Source organism: Acartia tonsa, chromosome 5 (assembly GCF_053477335.1).
Source record: "Acartia tonsa isolate MP-2025a chromosome 5, ASM5347733v1, whole genome shotgun sequence".
Classification (NCBI taxonomy): Eukaryota; Metazoa; Arthropoda; class Copepoda; order Calanoida; family Acartiidae; genus Acartia; species Acartia tonsa.
This window is the reverse complement of record NC_137264.1, coordinates 18,253,241-18,274,042: the sequence shown is the minus strand read 5'-3', so window position 1 is coordinate 18,274,042 and position 20,802 is coordinate 18,253,241. Positions and strand designations below refer to the sequence as shown.

The window sequence follows — 20,802 nt, the reverse complement described above, 5'->3', positions numbered from 1 at the left end:
TGCATTTTCCTGTAGTTTCAAATTTCCTCAAAGATTTTTTTACTAGGTATTAATGTTTATACAATACTGAAAATATTTTAGGATAGGGAAACATGAACAAGTAATTCTAGGCAGTTTTTTTTACTATAGGTATTAAATGTTAAATGTTTGGAGTTGAAACCTGTATTGAAAAGCGGTTACCCGAATAGAGGGTAGGGTGACTAAAATATGATCACGACTGACAGACGAACAGATTTACAAAGAACCCTATTTTTATTAAAGTAGGTGCGCTATCTATAAAGAACTAAAATTTGGTGTATAAAAAAAGGTGCATAAGAAATTTAAATGTGATAATTTAAATTTAGATAAAAAAATATTTTTTAGCTGCTGGCTAAAAACACTTTCCCCATTAAAATAGCACGCAAACAAAGCTAAGGTGCTTTTTAATGCAACAACGAAAACTGTAGAAATAGAAATTATTGAATTATTAACATTAGTAGAATATCTCTTAAGTTTTACTTAAAATATGTAAAACAGCAGGAGTAAATGAGCTTTGCTGTTTAAGATTTCGTGTTTGCTCAGGGGGAAAGGAGATTGTTCCCTCCTCGCACCTCAAAAGAATAGGTTAAATAGGAAGAGCAGCCCAATCGCCTGAGCGGTGACTAAGATCTTAAGATTGATGCAGAAAGACATAGTTCTCTACTATGTAAATGAAGTAGCCTTGTTTATTTTCTTTAAAAATATTGTATAATGTCTTGTGATTGGTATAGGCTGTTTGTTCTGCCCCTCGCATCCCACTTTGGAAGCAAAGCCTCTAGAAGCTGGGAGCGAAGCAGATAATGAAAAATTATAAATAGCAACATTAATTTGTTTTATCTTTATTAAAATTCTAGTGTTTATTTTTAACTCTTATCTTAAGCAAACAATGAAAATGTGATAATAAAAAAAGTAAATTTTTTTTTATAATAACAGTTGGTTAAATTTCGAGTAATGCGTTTATTCTTTAATTTTTATAATCTGACAATTATTAGACATATAACAAACATTCAAATACACAACTTACTACTTTATAGTAAAACCAACAACATACGGACACAGAATATTATACAGGAACTACACAGGAACAAAGTTTGTATCAATAAAAAGTTTGTTCTGTCTATTAACGTAAAATATAACATGTATTTTCACGCAGTTCCTTAATTCTATTCAAACAGTAATTTTATTTTTAATTGGTTAGTTAATTAAGTTAATTGTCCAAACGTTTCAACTACTAATTGTGATCTACAGAAGGGGTAATTTTGTGCATCATTTGATAGACATTGTCTTATCCCATTTGCTAACATTAACAAATATTCGATTAGCAATAAAATTGCAGTTGTTTTTTATAACTCATTTATCTGGTAGGGTTAGATACTGAAATTTCTTCTAAAGTTTCAAATGTTGCTGGTCCTTTAAGGTGTCTTGGTGATAAAAGCTTGATAATATTAAGGGACAGGGTGATAAAGATGTTATCAATCTTTATATTTAGACATAATGATCTAAAATAAAACTTTTATTACGTCAGTAATAAACAAGAATGACAATAACCATAACCAGTTAAATAGTAAAAAAAGTAGACATGTTAAGGCAAATTCAAAATACATATGAAACCAATTACTTGAACCTCTAATGTTATGAGTCATATTTATTTTATATAATATTATAATAATAAGAAAATTATGAGATTAATTCCAGTTTTGTTGGCCCTTGTTATTAGTATAACTCAGGAGAATTGGTTCTAATCCAGCGAATATTAATCGGTTTCGTAGCCATAATTGAATACCTGCTTCTCAAAGCTATATTTGATCCTTATTCTTATTTAACGTCTGTTTTCACGGTAAAAAAAGTAACAACTGAAAGTACAAAAGTAAATTGTAAAGAAACTTTGCTACTATACAAAAACAGTGCTACGTCAGTCATTACTTAATAAAACAGTCGGAAGTTACTCAAACTTTTGGAGAAAATTATTTCTTTTTAATTACAATATTCTATAAGTAAAGATATGGTCTTTCATACATTTTTCTGTACAGGTATTTTAAATTTTATTTCATAATACTGCATATAAAAAGCTTTAAAATGGTTATAAGAGTACCTAATTAACTTTTTGACTTAATCATACTTGTTTAAATTTCGGTATGTTTTTTACACAGATTAATAAGTCTAAAAATTTGAATTTTAAGAATGCTGAAAAAGCATAAAAATGTTTATATTACATCTTTTCTAATGAATATGTCATCCTAAATAAACAAAATATTCAAATTAAATTTTTACTGCTCTATAGTTATTTTTTCTTCAGTCTTGTAATATAAGTAAGAGAATAATAATTATGTTTCCTGATTGAAACCTTTATGATGGCACAGTTTAGTTTAGTTTAGCTATCGAACCGTGGCGTGTCAAATGGTGGGGGTGTATCCACCCGCCCCACTTGACGAAAATATATTGGTTGGATATACCCCCTAGGTCGAATCCGTTTTTCTAAAGTATGAAATAACACCCCTCTTACATTCTTATAAAGCTAACACACCCCTACACTTCTCACAATTTTTATTTAGGCTTGGTGTCAAAAATCGCAAGAGGGTATCAATATTTTGCCCCTTTCTTGGTAAAAAAACATGTGTGGGCCACCACTGTATTTAACCTAGAATGGGAAAGGAAAATATGATAAGCAGTTACAATTTTCTTTTCACATTGGTTATTGTGCTTGTTATTTCTATTTTTGTCCATATTATCATATTAAATGAAAAATCTATAACGAGCTCACTGCCCGAAGGTTAAGTGAGAAATAAAATAATAAAAAAACACAGAAGAAATTACATAAATAAATTTATTTATATATTTTTTGAGATATTTTAATCTTTGTACAACATAGCTAGGTAGTGACTATATTAAAAAATGCTTCGCTACTAGAAATGTTTTATCCATGTATTTTAAGATCCATTTTGTTATTTCCTTGTTAGTTATTATGTGTGTTTTTACTGCATTATTATACCATGTTAGTTTTCTGGTTGTCTCATCATTACTTTATTATTATATACCTACATTATTTTATTATTTAAAAGATATTTTGACTATGAAAAGGGGTGTTTCTCTCGTGAACAATGGAAAACTTTCAAAATTTTCATATATCTAAAATGTAATTTAGAAATGCCTTCAACTTTTTTGTTATTAAAGCTGACGGCTCCAAATTTGGGGCATTGAGTCTTAATACTTGTGGCAGTCTTCTTCAGATAAAGCGGCGTTTTTCTTGCAGGCTTCCTTTAATTCCTAACCTAATATGCACATAATAGGAAAGTTAACATGTGTCAATTCTTAACGCAGTATAGTAATCTTATGTTAGCTGCAAGTTTTGTCATATTGGCGTAAAAATATTCACCTCTAGTTGCGCAGCCACTCTAATAGTGACTTTATACGCATTTGATACGCTTAATTTGTAGGATTTTTTTAAAGTAATGTATTTACAGCAGAACATTAAAAGGTAATGTAAATCAAGAACAGTCAGGGATAAAGGGACAGGACAATAATAGGTAAGTTAATGTACCCTAAAACCAGAATTATAAGTAACAAAGGGTTTAAGTTTATGGTAAAATAAGTATATCATTGAATTCCTGCATTTTCTCACTTATTTTGCTTTGTATTCAAAATATGTCTTTTTAGCTTTACTTTGTGTTTTTCTAAATTATTATCTTGTGTTTTATTGTGAAACCCGTAAAAGTGGAAATAACGGAAAGCTAAAGATATGCTTTAAAAAGCCAAGGACGAGATTTATTTATCACATCGTATTATAGACAGTTATCTGCGGGTATTAAAATTAAAAATAATTATATTTAAAAATTTTTGTTGTCCCGAGGGGCCGGAAGCCCAGGACAACGAAACAGGGAATAGTATTGTGACTTTATTATTCGTGGAAAATTTTCTATAATACGATACGATACATGATTTTTCATTAGTTCTCGAAACCGGTTTTATTTCATCACAAATGTGCCGGATTTAAAGCCATATTCGACAAAATATACAAAACTTTTTTTTATCAGATAAAGTATTTACATGTTTACATTACTTTAAAATCATAAAAGTATGTTTTAACCTTTACAGTCGAATGAACCTTGACCTATAATGTTTCATGCTACGAATTTTAAATGAATCAAATATTCTTTTCAATCATGTAATCATTTTAATCTTTCTTTATTTTATTTAAATAATATTTTGTAGTTTTAAAGTTTATGAGAGTCTTAGCACTTTTTATTTACATTTAATTAAAAGCGACGAAAAAGGTGAAATAACATAAAATCCCCTAAAAAAGTATATTTGAGCTTATCCTTATGTCACAAAGAGAAAGCATCTTTTTATGTGAAAAAGTGTTTTCAAAAATCGTCATAAAACTATTAACACTTGTAGCAAAGACTACATTTTATTATGATGTTTAAAACTTTTTGCTGCTCAGCTCTTTTCTATTAGGGGCGAAAAAGTGTCATATTAAGGATGTTAAATTAGTTTCTATTGTAGCAATTTAAGACGAATGATTAAAAAATTCGTCATATTATCAAAGGACTTTTGCCACCTAGTAAAAAACTGTCAGTAAGCCAGACCTAGGACAGATAAATCAATGTATGGGCTTTTGATATACCTTTCATTAATAGGGTATCCAGGTAGCTTAATATTGTGCCAGGTTGCTAGTTGGGAACTGTTTTGTCCACTAAGATAAAATCTCTAATATTCTTTTTTATTGGAAAAAATCTATGCCTTCTTTTTTCCATATTGTAAGAACACAATTTTAATGTTTTAACAAACAGTAACAAATCGGGCAGACTATCCTACACCACACGCTACACACACACATACACACAGACACATGTAGTTTCATCTCTGAAGTTTTTTGAGCCACAAATACTTATACACGCGATTTTCCATGCGTAAGAATATTAGTATATATGGCCACACTAATCCAAAGAGACAAGAACATATATTCAAAAATATGCAATTATTGGAATAATTTTGTGATTGCTTTACTTAGGTCTTTTAAACTTTTACTATTTTTTTTGTAGGTTTTGTTGGAATAATTTTTTATTTTACTCCTGTCCCCTCCCCTGCAGGGTTACCTTAAGCCCTGACGCACTGATAAAACTGTGCCGACGTCACAAATGTGTTTTCTCCCCAAGACCTTTTAGTTACATATTTCAATCATAAATGTAAAAGGCTGAAAATTGTGCATGCATTTGCTTCTTTGCCGTGACAGTGAATTGACGTCGGTGTAAGTGAAATTCAATGTCATAGTGTACAATAAATATATTGATATTTTCGTGATACAAATTTTGTCTAAGTTATTAATAATTAAATGCTTTGCAAAATTGTAAATTTTTTCCAGCGAAAAAAACATGACTTCTAAAGAATAAGTGGCAGAATAAGTCAGAATTTAATCATTTCATTGTCTTTTGTGATTTAAATGATTGTTGTAAAAAAGATAGTTTCTGGTTTTAAAGTATTGCAATATCGGTTGTTTCCAATCTAAATATTTACACACATGCTTCGATCAATCTGATTTTTCTACTTTTGACTATTTGCCAATGTTGATTGATGATGGTTGTTTAAATTTTTATTCTTTTTTTAATACAGAACCTGAATTAGCAAACTCTATGAAGTTGGTCAGTTGCTCCAATTTTTAACTAAATTAACTAATTAAATTATTAATGTAAACTGAATTTAAAAAGTTTATTTTGATGAATAAAGAAATTTCGTAAACATACAGTCGCCCTGATTTAAAAATTAATTTATCATGGATTTAGAATTAAAGAATTTCATACCTTTCCTTTATATTTAAAAAACATAGTTTGTTACATACATTACGGTATTAAATGATGATCTATCGCTCGATCATTTATTACCTTGGGATTTAAATATTCATATATGCTAAATTTTGTTTGATTAAATAAGTCATTTTAACAAACAATAACATAAATATTCTCAGCTTATTTCATCTCCATGCATAAGAACAATCCTGTTAAGACAACAGAAAATTTCCATATTGATTTTCCTTGTTTTGTTTCTTAATATAATATTAGTGATGTAAAAGAATTCAAATAAATTATGTTGACGAAGTGTTTTAATTAAGTCCGAGGAGGGTCAAGAATTTGCATTTTCTTTAGCTTCTAGGACACGTCTTTTGTTTTCAATGTATGGACAGAATACATAATATAACAAGCACAACTAAGTTCAGAATTCATGCTCCTTGAGAAGACTTTTCATCACTAGTATAGGTACTTAGAAATGAAAAAAAAATTATATGGAAAAGTTTCTTTTCATTTCTTTCTGATCATTGTCAACGTGGGGAGGGAGAATACTTAAATAGTATTATATCCCTTTTAATTCCTTTACTGACATTAACTAATATAAACAACTCAGTATTGAGAGAGAAAATATATGTATAGTAGCTGCACTTTTGCATTTTATGTTTATTAAGGATAACTTGCTTTGTGTTATCCTTGCTATTTATGTTTTATAAGTACAGTTATCTTTGATATACTTATGTAATTAGTAGTTTAACAAATCTAAATCCACTAAAAGAAATAATAAGTGATTCAATTGATTAATAAACTAAGTATTACAAAAATAATAAACATCAGATGGACTTTGATCTTGACTTGAACTTGCTTTGAAAATGATATACTAGTTAGTATAATATCTATTAAATTCATAGATAAGAAATTATTAGTAGCATAAAATTAACTTAAGATATCAAGCAATTTTATATTACACTTGTGACTTATTAATATATTGATGTGATAAAGGGTTTTAAAATTAATGAATTATATCATGCATAGACGTCCAAGGGGGGGGGGGTAATGGGGCGATTACCCCCCCCCCCCATTTAAAATTTACCCCTACCCTGGGGGTGCCGTAGGCACCCCCAACCATTTATGAGGGGGTATTTACCCCCCCCAAACAATTTTGGGGGGCTAAATACCCCCCCAAAATAAAAAATCTCTAATAAAAAAAATTTTTGCGCGCTTCGCGCGCATTTTTAATACTATATATTTAATAAAATTTAAATTAACCCCCCCAAAAATTTTACCCCGGGGGTAAATTTTGGGGGGGTAAACTAAATTTACCCCTCCCAACAGATTTCAGGGGGGGTAATTACCCCCTCCAAGCAAATTTTACCCCCGGGGTAAAAATTTTGGGAGGGTAAAAAAAATTTGCGGCGCACTTCGCGCGCCATTTTACCCCCCCCCCCAAAGTAAAAAGCTTGGACGCCCCTGATATCATGAAAATACTTGACAGTTGAGGGTTGAGAAGTAAAACTTAACTCCCAGTAAGTGTGTGTGTGTGTTTGTTTGTTTTATTTGTGCTTATGTATGTTTATATCTATATTTTGTGGGTTTACTCCATGCATAATATATTTATTTTATGCTGATATATAAAACTTTACACCAGTTTTGACATGAGGCAGTAAAAATAAAATCATAGTGGTGTCATGTTACTCTGACAAAATAGTATCATCATTTCATCTCAATGGATTATATCGATGATATAACCAGTGCTATAGTGATAATAATATTGTTATGAAAGTTTTTTATAAGTGATACAGACTTTTGAAGTTGTTTTAGACTAATGGCAAATCAATGTTCAAAGTAAGCAGACTAGATTTTTGTTAGGGTTTTATAGACTTTTGTAGTTGTTTTTAAGTAATAGCAAAAAAATTCTTAATTCTTAGTTTTAGGATTTGTATTAATCATATTGAGTGAATTTGTATATCTTAAAATCATAGATGTTAGAATATTTAAATATATTAATGGCATTGAAACCATATATAACAGCTGTTGCAAACTTAATTATCCTTTTATTTCTTGATATATTTTGTATCATTCTGTGCAAATTGCATTTTTGTCATTGTGTTAGATGTGTCAGTGTTAGAGAAAATAATATACTATAACCAGTGCAGTGCAGAGGAAATATTTAGTGTTAAACCTTATTTTGGTCACAGTACAATGAGCTACAGTGTTAAAAAAGTGTTACCTAATGTAAAAATTCAGATTTTATATTGTTTTTAATAATTAATAATGCTGTTAAAAGAAAGTAAAGAGTCAGAAGTACACGTTATATTTGTTCAATAGAATAACCTAGTAATTGAAAGTTGCTTTCTTAGCAAAAATATCTTTTAGCCTGTCATAATAAATTCTTATGTTGCTAATTTAATTACTTATTGACCAATATATTCATTATTTTCCTTATTCTGTTATGACAAATAGTTTCTAATATGTTGTTCCTGTATCTGTATGTGACAGATATATCCTAATACTTTTAGAAACACATTTATATAACCATATCTAGCCCTTCTTGGTTGGACATATCACTAGATTTCATATTCAGTATAGAATTTGGGCTTTTTATATATATATTCCTAATATGAAAGTAAAGGGTGTGATTTTAGCAACACTCCCAATACTTTTTAAGACAGGAATAGGTATTCAATATAATAACAATTAACTTAAATTTTAGGAATGATTATAACTTTTTTTAGGAATAAAAGTAAATAAGAATTACTAAGTTTTGAATATTAGTTATGAAATATAAAAAGTGTATTGATAATTATATCTATATTATCCAAAGCAGCTGTGTTTAACAACTTCTTTTAGAATCTTCTTATCTGTTCTTGCTCATACACTCTACAGTACACCCAACAAATTTGCAATCCAAACTTTTAAATTTAACCAATTAAGCCGCAACATTTCAACCCAAGGACAGGAATTAATATTTGTATAGAGTTTTTGATTTTGAGCAGTCGAAAATTAAGATTGGGCATGAATATAAATAGCGTGGCATATGCATTCTTAAATTGTAAATTTATTATGACCTTTTTATAACTTTACAATTTCAATGTTTTTATCAATGTATCATTTGAATGACCTATTTTTTATCTAATTACAATTTTTAATGAAGATTTGCTCCAAAATGTATTTATAAGTTTGATTAATGTCTCTGTAACAATTTAAGTATAGCAACCAAACCAATACTTGTCAGATATGTGAATATTGTACTAGTGCCAAAACAGGAATAGTAACACACTGATCTTTTGGATCTTAGGCTGAGATCTAGTTTTTTAGCTACACTAAATAACACAAGAGTCCATCACTTATATCTGTTGTTATTTTCTCTAATTAATATGTGACTAAATGATAATTATTGGCTTAGGAATCAGCATAAGTGTTATGGATGAATAGTTTGGCTCACTTAATGCCAGGTTTTCCCTACAAATTAGGAACTGGAATAAGTTTTCTTGATAATGAATCCTAATGGATTATTAGGAGTGATATTTGACTAAAATGATTTGTTATGAACAAGCATATTAGGTATAATCCAAGCCAGGGATCTAAAGGGATAAGACAATGATTGTTAAATTGATGTATATCCCCAATGATGATATTTAAAATTACCCCTTATGTAGATTACATTTTTTGGTTGAAACATTTGAACACTTAATGAACCAACCAATTAAAATTCAATAATAGTCCCTAAAGTTTTTAAGCCAACTATTTTGGGGACTAGTGTAATAAAAAGCTGATCTCACAGTAAACTTTTCATGCCTGATAATAAGTAAAAAAATGTTAAAAATATTTAATACTTTTAGTAAGTACTTAGGTGTCAAAACTATTTGATATGCCAAAAAAGCAAAAAAGGTTTTAAAACTTTTAGATATTTGCTTTTTATGAAAAAACGAAGAATCCAGCTTAACATTTGACAGTATGATAATTCAATACATTCCATACACATTACACATATCATATTATTATTATTCGTGGGTACTGAAGCCAAAAATATAAATATTGTCTTCTTTTTGTTTATGTTCAGTCTATGGCTAGATTCATATAGAAAAGAGACTAAGTGGCTTGAAATAACAGGGTTCAAATTGAAACTGATCACTACTTAAAATCTGTGTATTTTATAAAAAAAAAAATATTTCAATGAAGGAATTATTGAAAGCTAATAGCACATTCACATTATTATTATGTAAGATACCAGGGAGGGAGGGGACAATGGGATGTTTATCACACTAGACTTAGAAGTTTTATAATAACGTTTTCTTTTTCGTTGGCTTAACAATATTGGAGACTTTTATTGAACTTTAAGTGGTTGTTTCATTAAATAAGTGTCTGAAACGTATCAACTACGAATACTAAGGAGTAATTTTGTGTATCATCCATTGGGGACCTACATCCATATATTGGCCATTGACTTATCCCTTTAGATCCCTGGTAGGATACTCTGATATTCTTGTTGTGTCCAGTCAGTACATTGATAAAATTCCTAGCTATAAATCTATAGCTTGTATTTATGCATGCTAGCGTAGTGTGGTAAAAGCATTATCTTGTTATTTATTTCTGATTGACTGATTCTGACTGACTGAGAACCAGACATTTGTCTTCACTATTTAGGCTTTTTTTGTCAGATTATTAAGGTTATCACATTAATATATTGTTAACTTGTAATACAAATTGGTACTGATCACTTTTCACCAAGAAATTATTCATTTTATCAGTTGTATTTATATACCTTGGATAATTTTAGGAATATTTAAGTAAGAACTATTTTTGTAATTTTACTTAGAACAGTATTCTGTTTAATTTGGCAGGTTTAAGTTTTTTTCTGTGTGGCAAGGAAGTTCCTTTAGAAGAGGTTAAATCAGAATCCCCCCTAAAATTGTAGAATAAAAAGTAAATTGTATTCATATTTATCCAGATTATGATCAAATATAGAGGAAATAATCAGTCAAATGATGTCCCATTCTCTTTTTTTTACAGTATTTTCTCTTTTATACATGTAATGTATAACTGTAAGTACAAAGTAGCAAAGCTCTCTTAGAAAGTATGACAACAGCCAAAGTGAGTTAAAAGTAGATGCTCTTTAGCAAATCTTACCAAGAAAGCAGCCTTCTATAATATATAACACTAGAAAATACATGGTCAAATAGCAGGAGAATAATTCATATTCCCCCTTCAGGACAGATAGACAAAAAATAGTTAGTTATTTGCTTCATAATATTTTGCTTAAAATCTTTAACTTTGGATCAAAATTGAGTATGAGAACTAAAAACTGATTACAATTTGTGTGTCTGTGCAAATTGTAGGAAATTGCTTGTATTTTAACATGTTATAAAATATATCTCTTACCATTATTATGTAAATAATTTGATTTGTGATGTTTTTATGAATTAGCAAGGATAAGTTTCTTTATTATTGGTAGTTTGTTTAAGTTATTTTAAGTGCCAGTAGCCTATACTAACATAAATTGGGTTTTATAGAAAAATTCATTTTTGATAATTTCATATAATGATTATGATATAGAAAAGCTTGTGGGATTTTGAAGACATTCTAAGATTTAATGATTAATATGTTAAGGTTTTTGTACACCTTATTTATTTTCTATATTTCTTAGAAAAATATTTTTTTTCATAAGTATTTTTGAATGTGTAAGAAAAAGTAAAAACTTTTCTATGATTCTATATACTATTATTATGAAAATGTGTCAGATCTAAGAATTTTTGACAAAGATTCTAAAATTACATAAAATAATAGATATGCAAATATCTTAAAGGATACTCAATAATACTTTTATTTGATACTAAAGAAATTTGTATACAAAACATTGTAATGCTATTTGGTATAAAATAGAGTAATGGATGTTTTTTCGTTTTTATCAGCATCATTGCTACTTTCAATGGTGAGCTAAAATTAGCTGATCTTATTAATCTTATTATACAAATCTATTGAAAAGTTTTAGAAACTTATCTCAACAATAAGATTGTTATTCTTTTATCTAACAGTAAAAAAGGAACTTTTTATGACTAAACTTGAAAAAGAAATTTCCTATAACATAAAGTTAGAAACACAGAAACTTACATAAAGGTAATATTTTTTAGAGAAATACCAATCAATACCATTGTAATACCAATCACCCAACTTCCCCGTAATTTTCAACCACAACACCCCCCTCTAATTTGTAAATTACTTTTTGCTGAAATATTTCTAACTAGCGGCTGCGCCTCGAGCATCTAATGTCTCTTTATTGAAAGATATAAGAAATTAGTAGAAAAATAGCCTAAGATCATCCAAAGGCCTAAATCTAAAATTCAAATGCTCTTAATCCATCCTAAAGCTTCCCAAAAAAGGAGAACGTAAGTTCCGTAGTAAATAAGATGTTAAGCTTCAGCAAAAAACACATACTACTTTATATATTACTAGCGGCTTCGCCCCTTGCCTCTATGGGCTTTGCTCCAAGATATAATTTTAAAAAACAGTTGTGGTGCGACCACCAAAGTTTTAATTACCTGTCTAAAAAAATTGGGGGTAATTTTTTTTATGTTGTTTGGGGTTGTGGGTGTCCCCCCCCCCCCCCCCCCCAAGAAAATAGCTTTAAACCATCACAGGACTAGTAGATATATTCCATGAAGAGTAGAATCGGTTCAGTGGTTTCCAAAACCTAAGGGACAGAAGGACGGACGGACAGACGGACTTACATCAAGCTACTTTGTATTTTAGAATATTTCCAAAACCAAGCTAAACCTTCATCAAAAGAGGCCTAATGTAATTTTTTGCTCGCAGACAAATTTTGTGTTTAGTACAATGGAGATTATAATTCATGTTTGTGAATAAAACAGATTCTAAGGATAAGTAAAACTAGAAAATAATATGAGGTAATAATGTTTAATTTGACAATACTTTGGCTTATTCTCCATGTTATTCTATCATATGGATTGGTAAAAAAAAATAGGATAGGGCAGTAGGGACATACGCTAAAAAGCTGTAAATTTAATTATGAAATATTTAAAATATTTTAGGAATTTGTTTATTTTTTTGTAAAATTTTTAGGTATAACTTTATGCCTGAGAATAAATGTTTGCTGGTTAGGCTTTGAACTATTTTCATATATTCTATGTGTTATATTTGTTTGCAGTACACCACATACATATCAAAGAATACTTAAGCTTAGATGTTAAAAATAAACATACCCAATTAATCAAACTGTAATGTAAATTATAAAAAAAAAGGATTAAACTCAATAAAACACTGTCTTAAGTACAAGCAAACCTTTTAAAACAAGACTTGATTATGGACCACCAGGGATCTTAAAGGATAAGACATGAACGATAAATTGCTGCACATCCCCATTAATAATAAACAAAGTTATCAATTCTGTTGATTATAATTAGTGGTTGAAATGTTTGGACACTCTACCTAATGAACCAACCAATCAAAATTCATTAAAAGTCTCCAAAGTTATTAGGCCAACGAATAAGAAAACGTTATTATAAAACTTTGGGGATTAGTGTAATAAACAGTCCATTGTCTCCTTCCTTTCTAGGAACACTGATTTAAAAAAATGCAGGTATTAAAGGCCATTTTAATTGAATTTAATTATTTCATTTTGAATTATATTGATAATATTTTTAAGCAGTGTTCTAAATCTACTTAAACAAAAAAAATAATAATAATTTTGATATCTTTTTGTTAGCCAGTTTCAGTATTTTGTATAAAAACCTTTTGGCAACATATTGCTATATACAAATATCTGAGGTTAAATGGTGTTTCTCTAATGTTCTGTGGCCTATAGAGATACACACAAACATTTGTCCGCCTTATACCATCATAATTTATTTTGTACACAATCCCCAGCTATTTTACTTGGGGCCATATTATGGAGAGATAAAGTAATTTTTCCATTAGGATTTTAACAATTTATCTTCATTTTATTCTGATTTATTTTTCCTTTTTTTAGAAATATATATTTTTTGAAATAATGTTATTTTTATTTGGATATTATTTTATTCTATTTAAGCAAACCCATCATTCTATCTCATAAAAGATAGGATATGAATTTAAAATGTTTAAAGCTGCTTTTACACTTTACTAAAACTCATATAGTTAATTTACAGAAATATTCAGATATTTGAAGAATTTTTTAATTTTTTGTTTTGTTTTCCACTGTGTTATTTACTGATAGTGATAAGATATTTTGTAAAAGCTGAGTAACCTCTCTCAGGGTCACTGCTGTAACCATTAATTCAAATAAACAACCAACCTCATGTCAGACTCGGCTCCCCAGCTTCTACTTTTACTTATAGATATTATTTTGGATTAAGGCTAGAACAGATACAGAAAAGTATTGTTAGTTTAAATTATAAATGTTACAATTTACTTTTAAAAACAGCTAACTTAGTGTCGGTATGACTTTTGCATAACATTTGATATATGTTCATAGTTTTATCAGTTGTTAAAATATAAGATAATATAAATATCACAAAATGTTTTAGACTAATAAATTAAAATGTAAACTTAATGGTGCCATAGAACTTAAATTAAAAATAAAAATGTGTAGTACAGAGATATTGGCGGAACTGGTTTTTATATATATTGTTGTTGAGTTGTGGAGACTTTAATTGTGTGGCCCAAACTTGTTTCTCCCTCAGGAAGCTTGGTCGGTCTGAATACGCGACAAAACTTTTTGGAAGGGGCAGTGATAAAGAATCTATAAAAATATTTTCTTCTTTTTCTTCTTTCTATTTTTGTCTTTTTAATTTGTGAGGCTTGAAGAAATTTAGGGAATAGTCCCTTTCGTGGCAACGCCCCTTAAGGGGCGATTCGTCGTATTTTTAAAATGGCTTTTTAGAGGTTATTTTAGGTTAGGTTAGGTTATATTGGGTTAGTTGATTGCCCCCACAGGGTTAGGCAATTGGCCCCGCAGGGTTAGAGCCCTTCCGCAGGGGCTAGAAATAGGATAAAAGCTGATGTGAAAATTACGAAGAATCGACCCTTAAGGTGCGTTGCCACGAAAGGGACTATACCCGAAATTTACATTACCATAAAAGAAATCATTAACAGGGTCAAAAAATCATATTTGCATATTAAAAGAAAAATTTTGAAAGTCTTGATATCCCGTGAACAAATTGGAAAGTTGTAAATTAAAGTTTTATTACTATTCTTCCGGGAATTCGGACAGACAGAGTGTAATTTAGAACATTTTCTTACATTCTTAAATATTTAAACAACATAGTTTTCAACAGTTTTTCTTGGTTCTTTGTTTTCCTTTTTGGTACAGAGTTTTATTTAACATGTGGATGTAGATTTTAGAAATATTGTAATTATTATAAATATTATCACAAGAAAAACTTTTTTTAAATTCTTTCTTTGACTTGAATATTTTAATATTTTGAACCAAGCTTCAATTTTGAGTTTTTTCTCATCATAAATTATAAAATAACACAATAACTTGGCTATAAATTCCTTTGGTGAAATGTTTATTAAGCCCTAGTTACCAAAGCCATGACCAGACCAAAATATAACTGTTGCCCACTGCAGGAAAGTTGTCTAAATTGGCATGCGACCTGATTCCTAACATTGTAAAAATGAGATTACCTTCACAAAGCTCGGATGGGGGTAGCGATAGCGGTCATTACCAGGTAGAAAGATATACACTGGTGTTGTTGTTGTTTTGACTATAGTAGTCTTATGTATATGGATGAGATTATATAGCCTTGTCTATTATTTAACTTACTGCTAGTTTATCATATCTTCATTTTAATTCATTTTTTTTATTTATTGTTGAAGTGTCATAATGAACTAGTAACATACCAGAAAATTAAATTATAACTCCTTAGAAAGGTGATAGTTACTTTGTGTAAATACTAAACCTCCCACAGAAATGTACTTAATGAACTTCCATTAATTTTGGATAATAAGTTAGACAGCAGACAGCAAAGGTAGATAGCTTTTCATTATTGAAAAGTAACATATAATGAATGAACTCAAAACTGAATGATTGAAAGAGTGATTGTTGTTTGATTGATAGTTAGAAGGATTTTAGAACTTTTGTGCTCTCACCAATTTATCTTTTATAAATGATTTTGTAAAAGATGAAAATACATTATGTCTTACCTATTGTAAAATATTATAAGATAGGTAATAGTTGATCGTAAATTATATTTTATTACCCGATAATACTTTATTATGTTTTCATATACGTTTTAATGTTTTATAGATATATTTTAATTTATTGTGTTTGTTTTTATAATTTTCAAACCAATCAGCATAAGCATACAAAAGTAGTGGTTAATTTTGATTAATGCACCAGAATCTGTCATCAAAAATACCATAAAAAAAAATTTCAAAATAAAAGTAATTTCTCAGGATTAGAGAAATTGGAGATTTGTTTCAAAACATAAAATATACCTTAAAATGACATAAGTATAGGTACACCACTCGGATTACGAGATATTTCATGAAAGATCCCTCCCCCCTCTTCACTTTGTTGAAATATCCCACGATTTCTAAACACTTTAATAATTTATATGATATTGTATTGATGGATTTAAATGTTTCAGGGCAGGGAATCAGGTCGACTTGACCGCAAAGAAAGCTACAAAGCCCAACGTAGAATATACAGGTAAGTTGTTGCTGTGTTGACTATAGGGTTGTCATGTCTAGAGAAACAACCATACAAAGTCAAGTTATGACTATGAAGTTTTTTTCACTTTTGATTTCTTTCTACTTTATTAGAAAGAAGTCTTGTCTACCTTTCATTTAAATTCGAATAAGCGATCAGTTATAGGACTTTCTATCTTTAAAGATTTATCAACTTTACTTTTCGGCCATTATCTATCTAAATGCACTAAAATACATTTCTTATCTATATTTCTGTCTACCTAATGATAATTAACTATCTGCAATTTAGAAAAGAGAAAAAGCGAGTAGAAAAAGAGCTTTTATCCACTTTCAAAGATGAATCTATTATAGTACTCGCGGATTGGCTAAAGGTAAGCTCATATTTTAATCCCATGAAAAAGGACAAACCTGATTTTATTTATTAAAAAAAGACTACCTAGCGGCTAAGCCCATAGAGGCAATTTGAGGCACTTAAGTAAAAAAGGGAGAGGGGGAGAGGAAAGCCGACCCGCAACTTCTAATTTTAGTTTTAAATCAAGGAAATGAAAAAATTGCGGTGTGATTTTTCTAGAGGCGATTCTTTTAGGAGGGTGGTGCTACTCTTCTCCAAAATAACTGTAAACCTTCTCTGGGTTTGTAAGAAGCCTCATTCATTGTAAAGAAAGAAAAGAAAAAATTTAGTTCAGCGGTTAGCTTGATCAGACAAACAGACATCCTGTTATTTAAAAATATATCTTTTATTCAATTTATTTTTTGGGACATGAACCATATGTTATATCATATATTACAAGAATGTAAGTAAAATTATGGTCTAAAACTTATTAGAGAGCAAATTACCATGTCTTTTAATTGTGAAGTGAAGTTTAAAGATTTTAAGTCGGGAGTGTCCTGTCAAGTTACTGGTTTGTGTTGTGTAGCCAAATTGTTGATTTTAGTTGCAAAATGCAACTGAGTTTATTTCAGAAACTTAGGGACAAGGAACTAGAGGAAAAACTAATTCTTTCGTGGTTAAAATCATTAAATACGGCATGCAGTGTGCAATACAAAGCTTTTTGCTTACATTCAATGATCCTGATCATTAGAACGGCAGTTTCTCTAATAAATAAGTTAGTTTGTGTCCGTCCTTAGAAGAAAACATTTTCAATTTGACGTAATGATGTTTTTAATTGATATAATAATATGTCCTTATGTGTTACATTCCTGAGTTTATTAAAGTTTAGACCACTGGGGCGCACTGTATTTATTTTATATTAAAGCGTTGTTACTATACAGTTTAAGTTTACTGAAAACTATTCGTGTAAATATATCACTTACAAAAGGTGGTTAAAAATTATCTTAAGTATATATTTAGTGTATTTTAGACTTAAGAAAAGAGTTAGATGTATTGATATTTAAATATTTCTTTTCCTAAAAGCGATTTCTCTTGAGATACCTTTCCCCAACTTTCCCTGGACCTATAAGAAGTTTCACTGTAAAGGAGAAACATATCCTAAAGTATTTAAATACTTATGCTCTCGATTTTTTAGTTTCAAATATGGGATATCGGTAATCGAGATTTTACGGTACAGACAGACATATTGCCTTTTTTATATGAGGATAAGTTAAATAAGAAGTAACTTTATCTTGTAAAATATTAATGGCAATACATACCTAGCAAGTTAAGGACTGTGTCATCAATTCTGCAAAGTGTAACTTAAATTCGAATCATTAGAACCGTTAACAATTCCTGCAGCGCACATTTTCTTTAATTAAAAAACCTTAATAATATTTGCTTTTGTGTGCTATGTTTAATGTTAAGCAAAGTTGTGTTGAATTGAAGCTCAGTGGTTACCCACTGAGTTACAGTTGTGAGAGTTCGAGTTCAAGTCCCTTTTGGCAACGCGGATTTCTTAGTCGCAATACAAAAAAAAACGCTCCCATGAGACAGCAGGTGAAGTCACAAATTTGGTGCTTGAGCTGACCTTAGCGGCTACAAGTGTCTCATCCTACTCTATGAATGCTTAGGTCAAAACACTAAGAAAACAATGGCTAGGTACACACATACACATAAATATAAAAGTTTTTATCAATTTGCGGAATTGAAGGCATATCTAAGTTAAGTACTGTGCCAGGTTAAAGACAATTAACAAAATTAATGGTACCAAGGAGAGTACCTTTTACAAGGATGACAACATTCATAAAAGCAAAGCAAACTATCATAGCTGTATACATATGTATATGATCTTGATTTTTAAATCCTAGAAGTTAAAATAACCTTAGTTTATTTTCAATTTTAAAGTTCTCTCATTTAAATTCATTGCTGTAAATAGAAACAAATATTCAAAAGCTATGCTTTAAATCAATTCTGTAGTATAGATATGGGAAAAGTATGCTTTCTTTAAAGTAATGCATAGATTTAAGTTTAAGACTTTGAAAACGCAGTTACTTTTTAACCTGTTTATATAAACTTGCTATAATTAATTTTATACCAATATCAAAATAGGATTCACTTCTATAAGTTGACAAACCTTTAATGTATGAAAATTGAAAAGTCACCATTTTCCAATTTTCCTTTAATGAACTTTATCTTGATTTAGTTTGTTCTAAATTTATGCAAATTTCTTTTTTAATTTTTAGAATACTTATTGATGTCCTAGTAAACAACCAGGCCATTACTTTTCCAAGCAAAGTCCGATTCTCTTTTATTGTCTTTCTTTCAATTGTAAGAATGGATGGAAGGTTTGAAAGTGGTGCATTTATTAAACCTCTCCCCCCCCCCTCCCCCCATGCAATATTTTCTTAAAGGTTTGTTTAAGTTTTAGATTTTCACCTTACCAAATATAATTAAAGCAGAATGGACTAACTAACCTAGGTTTTAATTATAAAGAACCCATATATATCTTTTATTTATCAATATCATTTATCCTCTATATCATTTATGCCCTAAAACAATGGAGAATATCGAATATAGACCTAACTGCCTTAGACCCATGATTACAGCAATGCTTGTTTTATTAAATAGGGATGTGTGAATTGGGGGGAGGGGTCGTTGGGTTATGGTAGATTAAAATTGTGGATAGTGGGACTATGCCTTCAAATGTGAAGGAGAATAGAGGAAACATAAATTTACATATGTGCATCTAATCAATAGATATTTAAAAAATAGAGGGAAAATTTGAAAAGTTAGCAACTTAACACTTTTATTATAGACATCGTCTAACCTACCATCCATTATTTGACCAATTATCTGTCACTAAATAAAGTTAACTTGAGTTGTAGTAAGGATTTGGAATCCTATAAAAGTTGCATGGTCAAATAAGATGTGACTATTAGGTTTAAAAATATTTGTTTTTTTTATTGATTTTGTGTTTCAATCTTTGTCTTCTTTCTACAAATTCTGTGTTTATCCCTATTCTTCTACCCCCTTCTGTTTTAGAAGGCAAATAAAACTGTTTTGCAGTGCAGTTTAAAGAGATGTATTAAAAGAGGAAGTTTAGTGTAGGACACTGAAAACATCTTTTAATTTGTCAAATAATAAAGTAAACTAAAGAATATTGGTTTGTAAATGCTTTAAGCCTTATGTTAAAATAAGAATAGTTATTTCTTTCATCGTATTATCGGCACTTTGGGGCTAAAAAAACTGGTTTTAATCTTATGATTGTACATTTCTATATTCGTAGAAAGCGGTTTATAATACGATGCTAGACATAGTTTTTTCGTATTGATGAGAACCGGTTCCTGTCCACCGGATTCGAATGAATACGAGAAAATAGATTACAGGTTTTCTTTGTATAAAGGTTATTTTAGACAAATGAACAAATAAACTGGGATGTAGTCACACTTCCAAGCCAGTATTGTTCAACTCTTCAAACATACAGTAAATCTAAAGCAAATGGGTCCTTTGATTTTATGTTTTCCATGTTGTACATTATTTACATAGCTTTACTATTATATACCCTTTATAGTTTTGAGGCTCTTTATTTCCAACATTGTGGAAACTTGATTTTCTTGGTTGACATACTTTCTTGCTGCAATGCAAAGTTTTATTTTATGGTCACCTATCAGGATATCAGAATATTTTCTCCAATGTTATTAATGCAGGTGATTAGTTTTCAGTCTCAGATGCATTCTTCAAATGTAGTTAGACATAATATTGATTCCTGTGTTGTCAACTCAGATTGTTTGCCAGCCACAATTTTCTGATTAATATATATTGCAAGATTTCCAAAGCCTGTTTTTTTTGTTACAATCATGCATGAATGTTATTAAACCTTGATCCTGCAAGCCTTGTAACCAATAAACTAGGTTTAAAAGATCAAGTTTTCTTCAACTTTTACAAGAACAAGATTTATTTAGTTTGGCCAAACTCTTTTAC

At 29.6% G+C, this 20,802-nt stretch overlaps 1 protein-coding gene across 5 annotated transcripts in view; it reads left to right on the top strand.

The window, feature by feature from the left end:
- Nucleotides 1-20,802, top strand: part of Orp8 (Oxysterol-binding protein-related protein 8) — a 103,405-nt gene that overhangs the window by 30,413 nt on the left and 52,190 nt on the right. For 3 of the 5 annotated variants that reach the window (XM_080160592.1, XM_080160594.1, XM_080160591.1), the window contains exons 4-5: nt 16,388-16,449; nt 16,738-16,819. In XM_080160592.1, the coding sequence (XP_080016718.1) occupies nt 16,388-16,449; nt 16,738-16,819 (144 nt within the window). Of the gene's footprint in view, nt 1-7,460; nt 7,644-15,341; nt 15,467-16,387; nt 16,450-16,737; nt 16,820-20,802 lie in introns of those variants that run through there. The other 2 variants (XM_080160595.1, XM_080160593.1) reach the window with 2 other exon arrangements.